The 18,928-nt window shown below is 48.8% G+C and overlaps 1 protein-coding gene across 3 annotated transcripts in view; it reads right to left on the bottom strand.

Moving 5' to 3' along the window:
* CCDC33 (coiled-coil domain containing 33) overlaps positions 1-18,681 on the bottom strand; it is a 153,264-nt gene extending 134,583 nt beyond the window's left edge. For 2 of the 3 annotated variants that reach the window (XM_081925556.1, XM_081925558.1), the window contains exons 1-3: positions 18,405-18,681; positions 16,585-16,653; positions 4,480-4,637 (exon numbers count right to left, since the gene is read on the bottom strand). In XM_081925556.1, coding sequence (XP_081781682.1) covers positions 4,480-4,637; positions 16,585-16,653; positions 18,405-18,455 — 278 coding nt within the window. In that variant the 5' untranslated portion in view covers positions 18,456-18,681. The remainder of the gene's footprint in view (positions 1-4,479; positions 4,638-16,584; positions 16,654-18,404) is intronic. The other variant, XM_081925557.1, reaches the window with a different exon arrangement.
* Positions 18,682-18,928: the final 247 nt, after the last annotated feature.

The following is an 18,928-nucleotide window of genomic DNA, read 5'->3' as shown; positions in this document are numbered from 1 at the left end:
TGCAGAGGATTGGACTAGATGACCCTTGGCATCCCTTCCAACTCTATGATTTTATGATTCTATACTCAGAAGATAACAGGGGTCCTCCTTTTGCTCTTCCTTCTGTACTTGCCTTTCATAGGCATCTTGTTCTTTTCAGCTATGCTTCAATTTGCATGGGTGGGATTTGTGTGGTGGAGTGTGGTATACTTGTAAACATTTTATCAACACTGTTTAATAAATACATTTTAAAAATTGTCCAGCTTTCCAATCTTCTTATAATCCAGGGAGGGCGATGTATCCACAAGCATGCCTTCCAGCTTTTTTGCATGGAGTTCTATTATGCAGGGGAAAGCCTTATAAACAGCTCTGGGTGGGCAGGGGCTTGTAGGGCGAGCTTGGCGTGCGCACAGAGAAAACCCTGCCAATCAACAATGGGCACCTGTGACTGGCAGCCCCTTCCCTTCCCCCAACATGGCTTGGCAGCTTGATCCTGCCCTGGAGAAACATGCTGTTCTTGGGGTCCTCTCCCTCCCATCAGAACTAATTTATAGAAAACCTCAGCAGAAATGAGCAGCAAATCAGCAAGCAGATCTATATCTGGAAATGGGCCAACCTTTGCTTAGAATAATCCATGCACATTATCAAGTTGAAGGGGTACGATTTGGACATTTTAGACTACGGATTAGGGAGAGGGAAAAGAATTTGATTGGGTTTGCCTTCAGAATTCACCCTTTCCAAAACAATACTCAAAGCAAAGCACAGCCAGACCGGCACTCTTCCAGATTTTGCAAGGCAAAAGTAAAGTCTACAAATGATATGCTTGTGCGAGGGCAAAGGGTACATCAAAAGCAGATAGCTGTGAAAGCAGCATACATTCAAAAATGCATTCTATTGGGAGAAATTGCTTTGCAGGAAAACAACTCTGTATGTTAAGGGGAAATTGCACCCAGAATGTGTATATTAGTAGAAATGCACTGTAAATTCCTGATGACTTCCCACAAAGTCTGATGTGGAGAACTGTAAAAATGAAGAACCAAGAGAAACAAAAGCTGACAGATTTGCCTATCCCTGCTCTGGGTTTAATGCATTTTAGAAAGCAAAGTCTGTCTTGCTCCATTCATTTAAATATGCAGTAAGACAGCCCTGCTGTGTTTGGGGCTCTTTTGCCCTGCTGTGTTTGGGGCTCTGGACATAGGCCCAAAAGTCCGACTCTAGTGCTGCCACAAATCTTTTTCCCAGAGAGGAGAAACGCAGTTACTGCACTGTTCAGTATCCATTGGGTTATAACCTACGAGAATGCCTTATGCCATATATGCCCATTTGATCGCTTCAAACAGTAGAACTGGCACAGTTAACAGGTGCCACTTAATACCCCCACCACATTTGTAAGAAATATCTAGTGTGGCAGCTCCTACACTTTGGAACTCCCTGCCGATTGACACCAGCTAAGACACCTGCTAAAAACATTTCTTTTTAGATAAGCCTATCCAGATAGCAGGGGACGTGGGTGGCACTGTGGGTTAAACCACAGAGCCTAGGACTTGCTGATCAAAAGGTTGGCGGTTCGAATCTCTGCGATGGAGTGAGCTCCCGTTGCTCAGTCCCAGATCCTGCCAACCTAGCAGTTTGAAAGCACGTCAAAGTGCAAGTTGATAAATACCATAGGTACCGCTCCGGCGGGAAGGTAAATGGCGTTTCTGTGCGCTGCTCTGGTTCGCCAGAAGCGGCTTAGTCATGCTGGCCACATGACCCGGAAGCTGGCCAATAAAGCGAGATGAGTGCCGCAACCCCAGAGTCAGACACGACTGGACCTAATGGTCAAGGGTCCCTTTACCTTTACCTTTACCCAGATGCTTAGAAAGTTGATGCAAGTTTTACTTGTGACAGCGGCAAGAATGATCATAGCTAGGAGATGGGAAAAGCAAGGAGGATTTCAAATAGAAGAATGGTATAAAGAAGTGTGGGACATAGCAATGAATGATAAATTAACGTGAGCTATCGAAGTAAGAAGGGAAATATGGAAGAGAAATGACTTTAAGGAAATATGGACGGTATTTGTGGTAATTGTATTGTTAAAACAGAAAGGGGTCATGCTATCTGAAGAAGGATAATTTTTTTGGAAAGTTAGATAATTATGATAAATAATGGTCTTGGGGTGGGTGCAAATTTCTATTTGTATTATTATTACTCTGTTAAAAAAGAAAATTTATTTTAAAAAGGAAAGTTGATGCAAGTTTTAATCTGTTTTTAGTTTGTAAAACTTTCTGTAAGTCTAAAATTATTGTTAATTTTTCTTATTAGTGATTTTATTGCTTTCTCTTTTTTTGTAAACCACTTTGAGGGCTTTTTCTTTTTTTACAATCAAGCGGTTTATAAATTTTATGAAATAGAAATGTAAGTACATTGAGTGAGTAGGGCTAGCAGATATCCTGCTGTTGACACCTCTTGTTAGGCCAGCTCTTATTTATTCCCACCCCATTCATTCAGAAAAGGGTTAAGAACTCTGGTGCAGATGATCAACTGAGCGGGGGATTGCAACTTGTGGATTATTTTATTTAAACAAACAAATAAATAAAATAATACGATCCCAGCTTTATTTTAAAGCTGACATGTTCATAGAGCACATAGAGCCGCATAGTTGTTGGCCTTTAATTCTTAATAGCCTCTTTTAAACGCAGGGTTAAGGTCCAGAAATGCAAACTGCAACTGTCAGGAGCTCAGCACAAAATGCAAAATTCTGTGTTTGCAAGGTTTGGTGTTGGAATTATGGAATATGCACAGCTGTGCCTCCCAGTGCCGAGACCTGGGACTCAGGGATGCTGAACCAACGTTCCTCCCCCAAACATCAAATCTTGTTTGCCAAAACACTAAGCACACCGGGAGCACCTTTGCTTCTCTTGGAGAAGGGGGGTTCTATATTCCAGGCCTCTTTTTTAATAATAATAATAAAAACCCCTGCTCATGATTCAGACACTCAGAATTCAAAACAACTCAGTGATGCCCTTTCAATTAGTCTGCCATACCAAAGCCAGAGGCCTTTAATTGAGTCCCAGGAAGCATCTATTATACACAAGGCTGGATAACTCAGGGCGTCAAGATGCCGCTCTGTTTTATTTATTCCATTCAAAGTTTAAAATGCTGGGAGTGCTGCCTTGGTCTCTCACCCACCAACTGTAGAAGATATCACAAGCCTGTGGTGAAGGATGCAATCAGCTACAGAAGTAAGTATTTGAATTCAAAGAGTAGAGCGGGTGGAGTGGTTTGTGTGTCACAATTGTCTCTATTCCTTCCGTCTTCTTCATCAGTTTATTTACAAGTGGGAACTGCAGCAAAATGTTGCAGCCATGCCCTTTTCCAAGGTACTCCATTTCATTTCCCCTCTCACTCAGACACCTTTCCCTCCCCTTCAGCCTGCTGTTGCCTCACTCTTGTACTCAGGTGGTGCCATTGAGGCTACATAAGCAACGACATTTATACAAAGGTTCTCCACTCCTGACATAGGTCTTCTGTGAAGAAGTACACTCCTCACCCAGGGACCTTTCCTGCGACCAGTGCTTTTTTCTGGGCGGGGGGGGGGGACGGAAGCAGGAGCATGCGTACCACCTAAACATTTTGCGTTGCCCCTGTCAGGAGCTCGTCCTACACTTAAGTAGGACCCTGGCAGAGACACATGCCCGACTGGCATGTTCTCTCCCTCCTGGTCGTTCATTTGGGAGCTTCAAAAGCTTTCTTCTGCCCGAACATCACAGCGACCGATGCCAACAGACACCGGCACACATAGGGATCCGCAGAGCCTTCGCAGCTCATGCGTGACAGACCTCAGCAACTCAGCATTTTGGCTAATCTACTTTATTTACATATAAACACACACGGAGCACTGCAACATGGCTCCCTCTCTCTCTAGCATCAGACAGCAAAGAGAAAGAACAAAGGACAATAGTCCCACTTCAAGGAACACAGTTACACAAACATCCTGTCTCCGTCACTTCCCACTCTGTGGAGTCAAAACATATACCGTCATGTGAAAGACAACAATCCCATGACTGCAATCACGGAGCAGGAATTCTAACAGCTCCAACCGACCGACCGATGGACCGACATGCCAGCTGTCTCCACAGTAGCAGTACAGACTGGAGCTCTATCATTCTCCACGCCAGTGCCCAGAGAGGGGAGCCTGGGGCAGCCACAGTGGAGGTGACAGTGCTGCTCCTCTTCCTCCTCTTGCTGGGCTAGAGAAAGCTGGTGAGCACTTGCCCCTCCTTGCTCAAGCTGACCCCGCTGCCGCCACTGCCGGGGGCCTACCCATCCTCTCAGTGCTGCCTCAAGTCCCTCGTCTGGGGGTTGGGAGGGGGCAAGGAGCAGCCAAAATGAGAGTACCCCTAAACATTTTCTTTAGAAAAAAAGCACTGCCTGTGACCGTGACACGTCTCCCCAAATTGACACAATCTCCTTGCACTCAAGAAAACAGCAAAAGATAGAGTCAGAAAAGATACTCACACGATGACATAGGGATTGGGTACGTTGCCCTTCTTGGTGGAGGGAAGATTGCTGGCCCCATGCAGCGTGACCTCAATGGATTCCATTTCAGGATTAGCCAAGTGCAAGGCGTTGGGTCTGGAAGTCAGTGTTCCTGGCTCTGCGGGATCCTCCTTCACCTGCCCAGGGGAAGCAGAAGAAACACCAACTCAGCAGAACTGAGGTTTGTCCAATGACAGAATGAATTTCAATAGGAACAAATGTAAGGTTCTGTACTTAAAGAGGAATAACCAGCTGCACAAATATAAGATGGGGGACACCTGGCTTGCCAGCGGTATGTGTGAAAAGCATCTAGGGGTCTTAGTGGACCACAAGCTTAACATGAGTCCAGTGGTGGAGCAAGCCGATTGGGTGTCTGGGGTAGCCTGTGCCCGGGGGAGGGGGCAAGCCAGGGCAGGATGCTCTGCCTGCCTCCTCCCACTCAGCCACCCTACAGCTGAGGGGAGGCAACGGGCAGACTGTTTGGGGCAGTGCGGAGGCTGCGGGCACTCAAGCCACTGTGTCACCCCCAGGAGAGACGTGTGGCTTGGGCGTGCTGCAGGCTCGTGGTGAGTGCCGCACACCATTTTGTCACCCCCCTCAGGGCGGACCACACCCACCGCACCCCCCTCGCTATGCCCCTGCATGACTCAAAAGTGTGATGCAGCAACAAAAAAAAGTGAATGCCGCATCAACAGAAGTATAGATCAAGGGAGGTAAAATAACCACTCTATTCTGCCTCGGTCAGACCACGCTTGGAATACTGTGTCCAGTTTTGGGCACCAAAATTTAAAAAAGATGTTGACAAGTTGGAACATGTGCACAGGAGGGCAACCAAGGTGTTCAAGGGCCTGGAAACAAAGCCTGATGAGGAATGGAAAAGATAAAAAGTCTCCTCTTTACCAGGCTCCACATACCCAATGCCCTCATGCACCACTCGGACAGAAAAAAGGTTTGCCATCCAGGCTTTTGACTGCTACTAACATGTGGCTTTTGGAGCCAATTCTGCTTGGAAATTAGGGTAGAGAAGATGTGTTGAAGGCATTAATGGCTCAATCTCGCTTCATCTTAAGACCTGCTTTGGCAACAAAACCCCTAAAGGGCCTCTGTGCAAATATACCAGAGGACGGCAGAAGCAAGAGTTAAATCTCTGGCCTCCTTGACTTGCAAATGAAAGGCAGCAGAAGACCCTTTCAATCATCTTTTCATTAGCACCTCATCTGGCTTCATCGACAAGCAACATCCCAAGAGCCTTGCAAAGCCTTCCTCCTCTAATTCAAAGAGCCAGAAGTTCTTTGGAGCACGCAGAGATGCCACCTGCACCCCCACCAATCAAAACCTTGCAGGTCGGAGGGGGAGGAGGAGGAGAGAGAGAAAGGTTGTTACACACCTCAGCGGATGCAAGGCGCAAGTGATAATAAGGGCAAAGAAATCTGGGGAGAGGTCCTTTTGGTGGAGGCGTTTTAAGAACATAATAAAGGTCTTCTGGATCAGGCCAAGGACCCATCCAGCCCAGCATCATGTTCTCATTGTCTGCCTGAACACTTGCCTGTGGGAAACCCACAAGCAAGACACAAGGACAAGAGTTCTCTCTGCTCCTGTGGTTTCCAGCAACTAGTATTCAGAAACATTCCTGCCTCCAACTGTGGAAACTGTGGAAGCAGTGGAAGACTCCCTGGTCCTGAAGGACCAGGTGCACAGCCTGGGAGTCATTCTGGACTCACAGCTGTCCGTGGAGGCACAGGTCAATTCTGTGTCCAGGGCAGCTGTCTACCAGCTCCATCTGGTACACAGGCTGAAACCTTATCTGCCCACAGACTGTCTAGCCAGAGTGGCACATTGCTTGGACTAGTGCAAGGCGCTCTATGTGGGGCTACCTTTGAAGGTGACCTGGAAACTACAACTAATCCAGAATGCGGCAGCTAGACTGGAGACTGGGAGTGGCCGCCGAGACCACATAACACCGGTCTTGAAAGACCTACACTGGCTTCCAGTACGTTTCCGAGCACAATTCAAAGTGTTGGTGCTGACCTTTAAACTCCAAGGGCCCAAGGGGTCTTTGGCCCCTCCCAATAAAATATCTGGACACGGGTGGCACTGTGGGTTAAACCACAGAGCCTAGGACTTGCTGATCAGACAGTCGGCGGTTCAAATCCCTACGACGGGGTGAGCTCCCGTTGCTCGGTCCCTGCTCCTGCCAACCTAGCAGTTCGAAAGCACGTCAAAGTGCAAGTAGATAAATAGGTACCGCTCCAGCAGGAAGGTAAACAGCGTTTCCGTGCGCTGCTCTGGTTCGCCGGAAGCGGCTTAGTCATGCTGGCCACACGACCCAGAAGCTGTACGCCGGCTCCCTCGGCCAATAAAGCAAGATGAGCACTGCAACCCCAGAGTCAGCCACGACTGGACCTAATGGTCAGGGGTCCCTTTACCCTTTACTTTTAATAAAATATCTGACGGTGCCACTGCCCCCCCTCCCCCAGTTGATGGGCATTGCCATTCAAATGGTGATTGTGCAACATGCAATGTGTTTGATTATGCAGGGTAGGGCTTACCTGACCCCACGTCCCCAAATTTTATTGAAGTTGGCACCTCTGCCCCCCTCTGCTTGCATTTGAGCCTTGGTAGCTGCCCAGTGGGGACACAGGTGGTGCTGTGGGTTAAAGCCTCAGTGCCTAGGACTTGCTGATCGAAAGGTCGGCGGTTCGAATCCCTGCTGCGGGGTGCGCTCCCGCTGCTCGGTCCCAGCGCCTGCCAACCTAGCAGTTCGAAAGCACCTCCGGGTGCAAGTAGATAAATAGGGACCGCTTACCAGCGGGAAGGTAAACGGCATTTCCGTGTGCGGCTCTGGCTCTCCAGAGCAGCGATGTCACACTGGCCATGTGACCCGGAAGTGTCTCCGGACAGCGCTGGCCCCTGGCCTCTTAAGTGAGATGGGCGCACAACCCCAGAGTCTGTCAAGACTGGCCCGTACGGGCAGGGGTACCTTTACCTTTACCTTTAGCTGCCCAGTGATGCAGTGATGCAGATCCCTAATGTCTGCTCTGCTGCTTGACTTCACCAAGGAAAAACTCAAATACTTGCCTAAGATCCAGGACAAAGCGCTGCTTTGTCTGGTGCTACAGTGCGGGTGATAAGCAGGCTAGTCCACGGAGGGCATTCTCGACTCTACAGAAAGAGCCCTTTAGGTTCTGCTTTATTTCATTTGACCAGTTCAGCAATGTCTTAATGCAATTAACTCTGCCCTCCGGGACACAAGAAAGAGGGCTGCTCTCTTTTACAATGAGCCTGGAATGTCCCCCCCCCCCCCCCCGCTCTGTTAAGAAAGAAAAGCACATGTCACATATCACAAACGTGATCTCACCAATGGATGAACCCCGAGGCTGCACTGCCGGTGCCAGCCCGGCTTAGGAAAACAACTTGGTGCATCTGCCTGCCCATCTGCAAGTAGCATGCAAAGATTGTGGCGCCAGAACAACCGAACCGTGACAGCTCAGAAAGCGGGGCGGCTACCTTTGCCAGGCAAAACAGGGACAGGCCCTGAACCTCCAACCCACTGTGCAAAAGCAAGTGTCCTGAACCTCAGGACATACCCAGAGGTAAGTCCTAATAGTGCCCTAAAAGGGCAACCCTAGAGAGTAGTCAGACAGTCCAAATGGTCAAATGTCAGTCCAGGTGTAATAATAATAATAATAATAATAATAATAATAATAATAATAATAATAATAATTTATACCCCGCCCATCTGGCTGGGTTTCCCCAGCCACTCTGGCTGACTTCCAACCGAACATTAAAAACAATACAGCATCAGACATTAAAAACTTCCCTAAACAGGGAATCCTGTTGTCTTCAGCTGTCTTTTAAAAGTAAAATAGTTGTGTATTGCCTTGACATCTGCTGGGAGGGCATTCCACCGGGCAGGCGCCACTACTGAGAAGACCCTCTGCCTGGTTCCCTGTAATTAGGCTTCTCACAGTGAGGGAACCGCCAGAAGGCCCTCAAAGCTGGACCTCAGTGTCCAGGCTGGACGATGGGGGCAGTGGCGTAGCGTGGGGGGTGCAGGGGGGGCCGGCCGTACCGGGCTCAACATCGGGGGGTTAGGGTTAGGGGGCACAAATCCACGGGTTAGGGGGCGCAAATCCACGGGTTAGGGGGCGCAAATTACTTGCCTTGCCCCGGGTGCTGACAACCCATGCTACGCCACTGTCTGGGGGTGGAAACGCTCCTATTTTCAATGGAGAAATGTTGGAGGGTATGGATTTATCTAACTCCTGAGCCACCTGAAAGCAATCCTGTATAGGGAAGGTTTTTTTAAATGTTTAATGTTTTATTATGTTTTTATATATGTTGGAAGCTACCCAGAGTGGCTGGGGCAACCCAGTCAGATGTGTGGGGTATAAATAGTAAAATGATCATTATGGAATGGGACGTCCCTATTTTCATCGAATGAATGTTGGAGGGTATGCAAGGTGAGGTTCCTGCCTCTCGTTGGAACACCTGGACTTTGCGGATTCGCTTCCACCTGGAGCTGGATTGGGTGGCTCCTGTGGACCAATCAGACAGTCCCAATCAGACAGGACCCTCCAGTAGTCCAGTGGCTGACCAGATGCCTGTGGGAAGCCCAGAAGCAGGATTTGAGCACAAGAGCAACTCACCACTCCTGAGGTTTCAAGCAACTGAGATTCAGAAGCATTTCTGTCTCAGACCGTAGAGGCAGGACATGGGTAGTAGCCATCCATATCCCTCTCTTCCAAGAATTTGTCTAATCCTCTTTAAAAGCCACCCAAGTAGGTGGCCATCACTGCCTCCGGTTGGAGTGACTTCCACAGTTTAACTGTGTGTCCTTTGTTTAAAGGTAAAGGACCCCTGACAGTTAAGTCCAGTCGCAAACGACTCTGGGGTTGCGGCACTCATCTTGCTTTACTGGCCGAGGGAGCCGATGTTTGTCCACAGACAGTTTTTCTGGGTCACGTGGCAGCATGACTAAGATGCTTCTGGCAAAACCGGAGCAGCACACAGAAACGCCGTTTACCTTCCCACTAGAGTGGTACCTGTTTATCTACTTGCACTTTGACGTGCTTTCGAACTGCTAGGTTGGCAGGAGCAGGGACCGAGCAACGGTAGCTCACCCCGTCGTAGGGATTCAAACCACTGACCTTCTGATCAGCAAGCCCTAGGCTCGGTGGCTTAGTCCTGAATCTTCCAACATTCAGCTTCATTGACTGTCTATGAGTTTTAGTGTTATGAGTATATAGTGCCCTGATATTTTATGAGATGGTGGCTTATGTCTATATTATCCATCCACCCATCCACCCTTTTATAAATGAATAAAATGCAAAATGACTTGAATTTCTTGCCCAATCCCTACAGCCTGAGTAGGCATGTATGAGATTGCAAGCCCTGGCCTCACTGCTCTCCTCCTTGGTGCTTGTTCCTTATTCCTTTGTAAATTCTTACCAGTTACTTCATTCTTGAACAAAGCTTGCTGAGAACTCCAGTGAATCACTAGGGGAGGCCGTCGGTTTCCAGGATGTTGGATCATCCGCACCAGCTGTCCCGTAACAACCATTATTCCAAGTTCTGTGATTAATAGCTATGTGGTTTTTAAAAAAATGTCTGAGATTCTATTTGTGTTGTGAGGTGGGGAATAAATAAAAGATAAAAAGAAAAATAGCAATTCCCAAAATTGAAATGTGCAGAGGAGTGCTATTGGGTAAGGAACGCAGAAATATTAAAGGTGGACCAGTGGGGAGGGAGAGAGACCTAAAATGGACAATTAACATTGCGACACTGTGGGCTCACCGACACGTCCCACTGCTTTCCCAAGGGAAAACTCACCATTTACCACTGAATCGGACCAAACGTCAATCGGTTTTTCTGCGGATTGATGTCTCTTTTGATTCAGTGGTAAACAGTGTGCTTCCCCAGGGAAATCTGCAAGCCAAATGAAAAACTGCTCAGACTTGTGCCTGAAAAGCATGGAAGAAGCGGAAAATCTCCCGGAGCCAAGGACAAGTGGAAGTCTGGATGAGCCCTCGGCGAGAGCTGGTAAAGTCAGCGCTCTTTTTCACAGAAGTCTGCAAAAGGAGGCTTTGCTACATTTCCTCCTAAGTCAGTGGTTCCCAAAGTGTGGGGCAGAATAATCTGCGAGAGGGGCACTAAGAGGCAAGGGGGCAGCAGTGGAGCACTGGAGGTGTAAGCGACTATCAGGTTTTGAAAAGCTGGCATCGCTGGATCATGCTCATCTGCCTTCGTGAATTAGTTAAACTAAACCATTTGAAGTGGGTTTTAGAAAAATGTCCGAATTGGCAATATGTCAGGGAAAACCCAGATGTATGGCAAAGCAATGGAAAAAGCAGCAGAAACAGCTCCAAAAGCTTAAAATCACTATTTTTGGGGAGTGGGTTAAACCACAGAGCCTAGGGCCTGCTGATCAAAAGGTCGGCGGTTCGAATCCCCGCAATGGGGTGAGCTCCCGTTGCTCAGTCCCAGCTCCTGCCCACCTAGCAGTTTGAAAGCATGAAGTGCAAGTAGATAAATAGGTACCACTCCGGCAGGAAGGTAAACGGCATTTCCGTGCGCTGCTCTAGTTCGCCAGAAGCGGCTTAGTCATGCTGGCCACATGACCCGGAAGTTGTACGCCGGCTCCCTCGGCCAGTAAAGCGAGATGAGTGCTGCAACCCCAGAGTCGTCCGCCACTGGACCTAATGATCAGGGGTCCCTTTACCTCTACCTTTACCTCCCAAGTCACAGTCTTAACACTCTAGCACTGCCTAGCACTGATTCTCCAAAAGCCAGTAGGCATCTAATTGAAGCCGAAGGTTAGAAGGTTCAAGGCAGACAAAAGAAAATACTTTTTCACACAACACATAGTTCAGCTAGGGAACTCCCTCCCACAGGGGGAAGCAATGACCACCGACCGAGATGGCTTTAAAAGAGGGTTAAAAAAAAGTAGAGACATCACCTTGCCAACAAACGTCCGTATAGTAAAAGCTATGGTTTTCCCAGTAGTGATGTATGGAAGTGAGAGCTGGACCATAAAGAAGGCTGATCGCCGAAGAATTGATGCTTTTGAATTATGGTGCTGGAGGAGACTCTTGAGAGTCCCATGGACTGCAAGAAGATCAAACCTATCCATTCTGAAGGAAATCAGCCCTGAGTGCTCACTGGAAGGACAGATCCTGAAGCTGAGGCTCCAAGACTTTGGCCACCTCATGAGAAGAGAAGACTCCCTGGAAAAGACCCTGATGCTGGGAAAGATGGAGGGCACAAGGAGAAGGGGATGACAGAGGACGAGATGGTGGGATAGTGTTCTCGAAGCTACAAACATGAGTCTGACCAAACTGCGGGAGGCAGTGGAAGACAGGAGGGCCTGGCGTGCTCTGGTCCATGGGGTCACGAAGAGTCGGACACGACTAAACGACTAAACAACAACAACAGAAAGATTCAGGGAGGAGGAGAGGTTTCTCAGCGGCTACTGGCCAGGCTGGCTCTCCTCTGCCTCCACAGTCGAGGGCAGCAATGCTTCTGAATGTCAGTTGGTGGAAGGGATGGAAAGGGCAGCTCTTGTGCTTATGTTCTGCATGTAGGTTCCCCAAAGGCACTGGTGGAGGAAGAGGGGGCAGGGAGAACACACTGCCACCGGCAGCGCGATCCCAGTGGGGTGCCATCGCGACTGTTCCCCCGCCTGCACCGGGCACCACGCCCCCACAGGCAGCGCGGCATGCCCCAGCGGGCGGCGCGCCATACCCCCAGGATGCGCACCAGCCATGCCCTGCCCACTCACCACCCCCGGGTGCCGGAGCATGAAGCTCTGCCACTGCCCAAAAGGGCACCTGCTCAGCTACTGTGAGAACAGGATGTTGACCTAGATGGGCCATTGGTCTGATCCAGCAGGCTGTTGTTATGTCCTTATGCTCTAGATAGTGCACATCATCATCATCATCATCATAAATTTTTATTTATATCCCGCCCTCCCCAGCCGAAGCTGGGCTCAGAGAGGCTAACAACAGTAAAAGTAACACAGTTTACATAAAATCACAATCAGTTAATTAAAATACATTCTAAAATCAATTCAGAATCAAATTAATGGCAACCATTGGGCTAGAGTTCTATGAGGATTACCGAAGGAGAAGGTCAGACTGTGCCCTGGCCAAAGGCCTGGTGGAACAGCTCTGTCTTGCAGGTCCTGCGGAAAGATGTCAAGTCCTGCAGGGCCATAGTCTCTTGTGACAGAGCATTACACCAGATTGGGGCCACAGCTGAAAAGGCCATGGCTCTGGTTGAGGCCAGCCTAACCTCCCTGTGGCCCGGGACCTCCAAGATGTTTTTGTTTGAAGACCGTAAGGTCCTCCGTGGGACATACCAGGAGAGACGGTCCTGTAGGTACGAGGGTCCTAGGATGTATACAAGGGCTTCCAACCGCCACAACAATTACAGAATTTGCACACCGATTGGCGAAGGCCCTAGCCTAAGCTGGCTTGACATGGAGTATCCTGCTCCTTCTGCCATGTGCTGCTGTCTGAGCTCACTCTCCTCTTCCACATGCTGACATTATCCAGCGCCCCCCACCCCTCACCTTGTCAGCCTTGCTTCCCGCACCTCCCCTCCCTCTCCCTCTCCCATGTCATCCTGGCAGCCAGTCTGGGCCTGTGCTATTCCCACCGGGCCTCTTGAGGGCTGAGCAAAGAAAACGAGAGGTTAAGTGCAAAGCTCCCCTCTCCCAAATGCCGTAATCATCCTGTGATGGGAATCACAGTGAAAGTAATCACAAGAGGCAACAGCCTGTGACGAACGGCTTTTTGGCTACAGATCTGGGCAAGCAGAGAAATCTCCCAGGGATGAATAGGGGCGTCAGGGCTATTGGCGGCTGCTAGCCACAGTGGCTCTGTTCTGGCTCCAGAGCTGGAGGCAGCAATGGTTTCAAATGCCAGTCGCTGGGGAGTGCAGGTGTTCAGGTCCTTCACCTGCCTAGTCTCAGGTGACATACCTCAGGTGCAAATACAGTGGTACCTCGGGTTAAGTACTTAATTTGTTCCGGAGGCCTGTTCTTAACCTGAAACTGTTCTTAACCTAAAGCACCATATTAGCTAATGGGGCCTCCTGCTGCTGCTGCGCCACCAAAGCACGATTTCTGTTCTCATCCTGAAGCAAAGTTCTTAACCTGAAGCACTATTTCTGGGTTAGCGGAGTCTGTAACCTGAAGCGTATGTAACCTGAAGCGTATGTAACCCAAGGTACCACTGTAGGGACATTCTATTCCACATCAGTATCACTGCTTGAGCATTTCCTCCTGCTCAAGTACAAAAGTTATTAGAGGAAACATGGGGAAACTACAGTATTTTAAGCACAGAAATCTTTGAATTCATGTATTGCATTTAAGGAAGGCTGGCGAGGGGGAGAAAACCCCAAATCAATAAATACAACTAATTATATATGTGTGTTTGTGTGTGGAGACTATGCAAGGTCATCATGCATTTAGAAGTATTTTGGAAGCACGTTAACTTTGAACAACGTCTATCATTGAGATTGTACAGGTGTGTGGTATTCCAATGTTTATTTAGGGATGCGGGTGGTGCTGTGGGTTAAACCACAGAGCCTAGGACTTGCTGATCAGAAGGTCAGCGGTTCAAATCCCGGCGACGGGGTGAGCTCCTGTTGCTTGGTCCCAGCTCCTCCCAACCTAGCAGTTCGAAAGCACATCAGAGTGCAAGTAGATAAATAGGTACCACTCCGGCGGGAAGGTAAACGGCGTTTCCGTGCGCTGCTCTGGTGCGCCAGAAGTGGCTTAGTCATGCTGGCCGCAACCTCAGAGTCGTTCGTGACTGGACCGAACGGTCAGGGGTCCTTTAAAAAGGTAAAGGTACCCCTGCCCGTACGGGCCAGTCTTGACAGACTCTGGGGTTGTGCGCCCATCTCACTTAAGAGGCCAGGGGCCAGCGCTGTCCGGAGACACTTCCGGGTCACGTGGCCAGCGTGACATCGCTGCTCTGGCGAGCCAGAGCTGCACACGGAAACGCCGTTTACCTTCCCGCTAGAAAGCGGTCCCTATTTATCTACTTGCACCCGGAGGTGCTTTCGAACTGCTAGGTTGGCAGGCGCTGGGACCGAGCAGCGGGAGCGCACCCCGCCGCAGGGATTCGAACCGCCGACCTTTCGATCGGCAAGTCCTAGGCGCTGAGGCTTTAACCTACAGTGCCACCTGCGTCCCCAGGGGTCCTTTACCTTTACCTTAATGTTTATTTTGGGGTCCAGGGTCTTTTGAGTTCTGGAATACATAAACTCCCCCACTTTTTAAGTATTTCAAACTTCAGAGAAAATCAGGAACGTGTAAGCAACTTCAGGATCCTGGTGCTGTGGTGAATTCTGGATGGATTAGTTACAAAGATCCCGCCCCCTCACACAAGCCCCCCCTTCCCTAGCTGCCCCAGGACTCCCCTTCTTGGAATAGATCAATGCCTTTTTCTCATTCATGTGAGAAGCCAGGCAGGAAAGGGCTCTGGAGGACTTTTGCTCAGGAGGACTCCTCCCCCATCTCCCTGAATCCCCTTCCTCTCTAGGAATCTATTCCCGTTCATTTTAAGCCATAGAAAGAGCCAAGCTGCAGGATCAGATCTCTCTGCATCTCTCTCAAAGCAGGAGCCAAATACAAAACGCCCAACCACCCCACACACTAAGGAACAACAGTTCAGTAACACTTCAGGTTTCCAAACGAAACTGGCAATGAAAGACAAGACAGGTATGCGAAGAAACCAGGCAGGGACCTAAGATGTCTGGGGGCAAAGCAGACCCTCCCTGTTGTGCACAATGTTGCTGAGTGGCTTATAAGAGCATGCAAATGAGAACCCAAAGTAGATTTGAGGGTGGTTTGGGGGGGAGCAGCGGCTGGCATTTGGGAACTGGGACTCTGCATGATAAAGGGCTCCAATACTTGGGACACCTCATGAGAAGAGAAGACTCCCCGGAAAAGACCCTGATGTTGGTAAAGATGGAGGGCACAAGGAGAAGGGGACAATAGAGGACAAGATGGTTGGACAATGTTCTCAAAGCTACCAACATGAGTTAGACCAAACTGCGGGAGGCAATGGAAGACAGGAGTGCCTGGCATGCTCTGGTCCATGGGGTCACAAAGAGTCGGACACGACTAAACGACTAAACAACAACAAGGGTTTTTGTGACGGTCCCGGCATCTTCAGGACAGTTGGAGCCTATGCATCTGGTTGGCTACTGTGAGAACATGAGGCTAGATTGATGAGCCCTTGACCTGATCCAGCGGGCTGCTTCGATGGCAGAGGGCTTTTCTGTTCAAATGCTACTTGTGGGCTTCCCACAGGCATCTGGTCAGTTACTTTGGGAGCAGGGTGCTGGATTAGATGGGCCACTGGCCTGATCCAGCAGTTCCTCTGATGTTCTTAGCTTCAACGCAGCAGTGCCATGACAGCCCTCCACTCCTAGGGCTCTTCCAGAAGACCAGCTTATTGAGTGCCCGTCCTCATTTGCTTACGCAGAGGTTAGACTGTGCTCGGTCTTTACAGAGCATTTGTTCTGGTCTCTTTACAAGGATGCAACAGTGTTTAAAACCCTCAGTGACCCAGGCCCCAAATGCATACCTGAAAGCAGGCATGGTTGCAGTTCAAGAAGAAGAGTTTGGATTTGATATCCCGCTTTATCACTACCCAAAGGAGTCTCAAAGCGGCTAACATTCTCTTTTCCCTTCCTTCCCCACAACGAACACTCTGTGAGGTGAGTGGGGCTGAGAGACTTCAGAGAAGTGTGACTGGCCCAAGGTCACCCAGCAGCTGCATGTGGAAGAGCGGGGAATCGAACCCAGTTCACCAGATTACGAGTCCACCGCTCTTAACCACTACACCACACTGGCTCACAAGCACAAATTCCAGCTGATAAAAAGCACTCGAGGAAGTCAGAGAGCAGGGACAGAATGTGGTTTGGTCAGGGGAGAGGGACACCTGTCTCGGGAAAAGCCAAAGATAGAGAGGCTGGCAGGGGGGGCTTACCATAGACTACTATAAGCTTTGCCAGGGGGTACTCAACACTTCATTTCTAAGCTTGCATCAGGCAACTTGCACCTACCTTCTTTGTTCCCCAGGAAAGGAAACTGAATGGGTTTCGTATGCGGGATTTGCTGCTCTCTCCTTTTTTCTAAAGGCCCAAAATTCAAAAACCAAGAGAAACAGAAAGAAATTCTCAGTTTCACAAATGGGTACTGGCCTTACTCTGCCCAGTTCACACCAAGCAGTGAATGAAGGGGGAGGGGCTGTGGTCCTCCAAATATCCATTGGACTCCAACTCCCCTCAACTCCAGTCAACGAGACCAGTGGTCAGAGATGATGGGAGAAGAAGGGCCAGAAGCAAATTTGTGCATCCCTGTAGGGAGAAATACTGCTTTGAGATTTCCACCTGGAAACACCAAAGGAGACCAGAACTTCTTTCTAGTCTGCCTGGGCCCCACAGGCCCTCTGAGTGTTGCTGGACTGCCACTCTCACAGTCTCTGGCCATGCAGGATGGGACTGATGGGGTTTGGAGTCCAACAACTTCTGAAAGGTCAGAGGTTCCCCATCCTGGGTCTAGCCAATATAACTGTGAGGGAAGTTCCTGGCCTGGGCTTGGGGTGTAGAAGGCTTACTGAGCGTTAAGCACCTGGAGACATCACCAAGAGAGTTACTCAATGCAACAAGACAGGGGCCAGCTATATAGTTGCATATAGCTACCATTAGAAAAGTGTGGTTCAGCAAAGGTTGTCAATCCAGTGATTGGGCAATCCAGTGATTGGGCAAGGATATAAAATTCCTTTTCTCTGCCGTGTCTTCCTCAACCTGATGCCCCCCAGATGTTTTGGTCTACTACAGGAGTAGGCAACCTAAGGCCCGTGGGCCAGATGTGGTCCAATCACCTTCTCAGTCCGGCCCGTGGACGGTCCGGGAATCAGCGTGAATGCCCTAATAATAGCCCAATTTCATGCTGTAAATCTCTTTGAGAGCTTTTTCAAGTGCATAAATCAGCGTGAATCTACATGAGTAGAATGTGTCCTTTTGTTTAAAATGCATCTCTGGGTTATTTGTGGAGCCTGCCTGGTGTTTTTACATGAGTAGAATGTGTGCTTTTATTTAAAATGCATCCCTGAGTTATTTGTGGGGCATAGGAATTCGTTCATTTTTTTCTTCAAAATATAGTCTGGCCCACCACATGGTCTGTGGACGGTGGACAGGCCCATGGCTGAAAAAGGTTGCTGACCCCCGGTCTGCTACTTCCATCATCCCAAATGTTTGCCCATGGTGACTGGAGCTATTTGGGAGTTGTAGTTCAGCAAGCAAGCTGAGAAAAGCTGCTTTGAGGCTAAAACGAGGCAGTGAATGCAATCTAGTAGCTGCTTCTGGGCTTTTAGCCAGGGCAGGGGGTCACCCAAAAGAAGACAGAGGCCTTCTATTGTGGGAGAAGATGTGATAGCCTTCCCTAACCTGATACCCTGCAGATGTCTCATCACACTTAACTCTGCAGCTATTACAGAGACCATTTTTAGCTACCTGAAAAGTGATGCTCTTTTTGTTGTTGGGGAAAATAAGCCAAACAATTGTTCACATTTTAATGTGTATATTTTGAACTTTGAATTCTGGAGGTTTGGGGCGGGGATGCAGCAGACCACATAATTAGATTGTAAATTGAGCAGTGAATTGAAGTGGAACAGAAATAGTTCTTTTTTTGGAGGGGTGAACTGGAACTAGAGCTTAGTCCTTTTCAAAATGAACTATTCAAGCAGTGCATCAGTAATAATGCTGACTTTGTGGGTTTTTTAACCTACACTTTTATTTTTATTTTTTTGCATACTAGAGATGTTATCCCGGGTATGTTTTTCTGTGTTTGGGGAGAGGGCAGTGAATGTTCAGCAACTCACCTCCTGAGCAGGAGGTTCCTCTTCAGGATCATCATTCTTTACTTGAGACATTTTTTGTTTCCTGTTTAGGAGTTCTTTATCTACATTCTTAGGGCACTGCTATGCCAGAATGAAGCCTGACTCCAGTGATCATTACTGTTGCTTTCCTTTCTTTAAAACAGAAGACATACTCCATCCTAGCTTCAAAGGAGCCTCTGCAAAGGTAAGTCCAAGGAGAACTTTGCTGAAAGTCATCAGTGAGGCCACCCCCAGAACTGCATCTTCCTGGCGTGGATTCCACCACAACTGTCTGCTTATGACATCAGCAGTATCACAGTTCTGCAGCCAGCATTACCTTCTTTTTTTTAAGGATATAGATCGATTCGGAATTTTTTAAGGATATAGATCGATTCAGAATATTTCATCTTCGAAGGCTGCTCCTGCTCTCCCACTTTGCCCCTACAAAGGGCAGGGGATAAGTTTAGCTCCAAAATAGGTTGGGTCTAAACTGAGCTGGTTGTACATTGTTCCCATTGAAACCAATG

Source organism: Podarcis melisellensis, assembly GCF_964234715.1.
Source record: "Podarcis melisellensis genome assembly, chromosome: 9".
Lineage (NCBI taxonomy): Eukaryota > Metazoa > Chordata > Lepidosauria > Squamata > Lacertidae > Podarcis > Podarcis melisellensis.
Note: the sequence above shows the minus strand (reverse complement) of the source record. Positions and strands in the feature narration are given on the sequence as shown.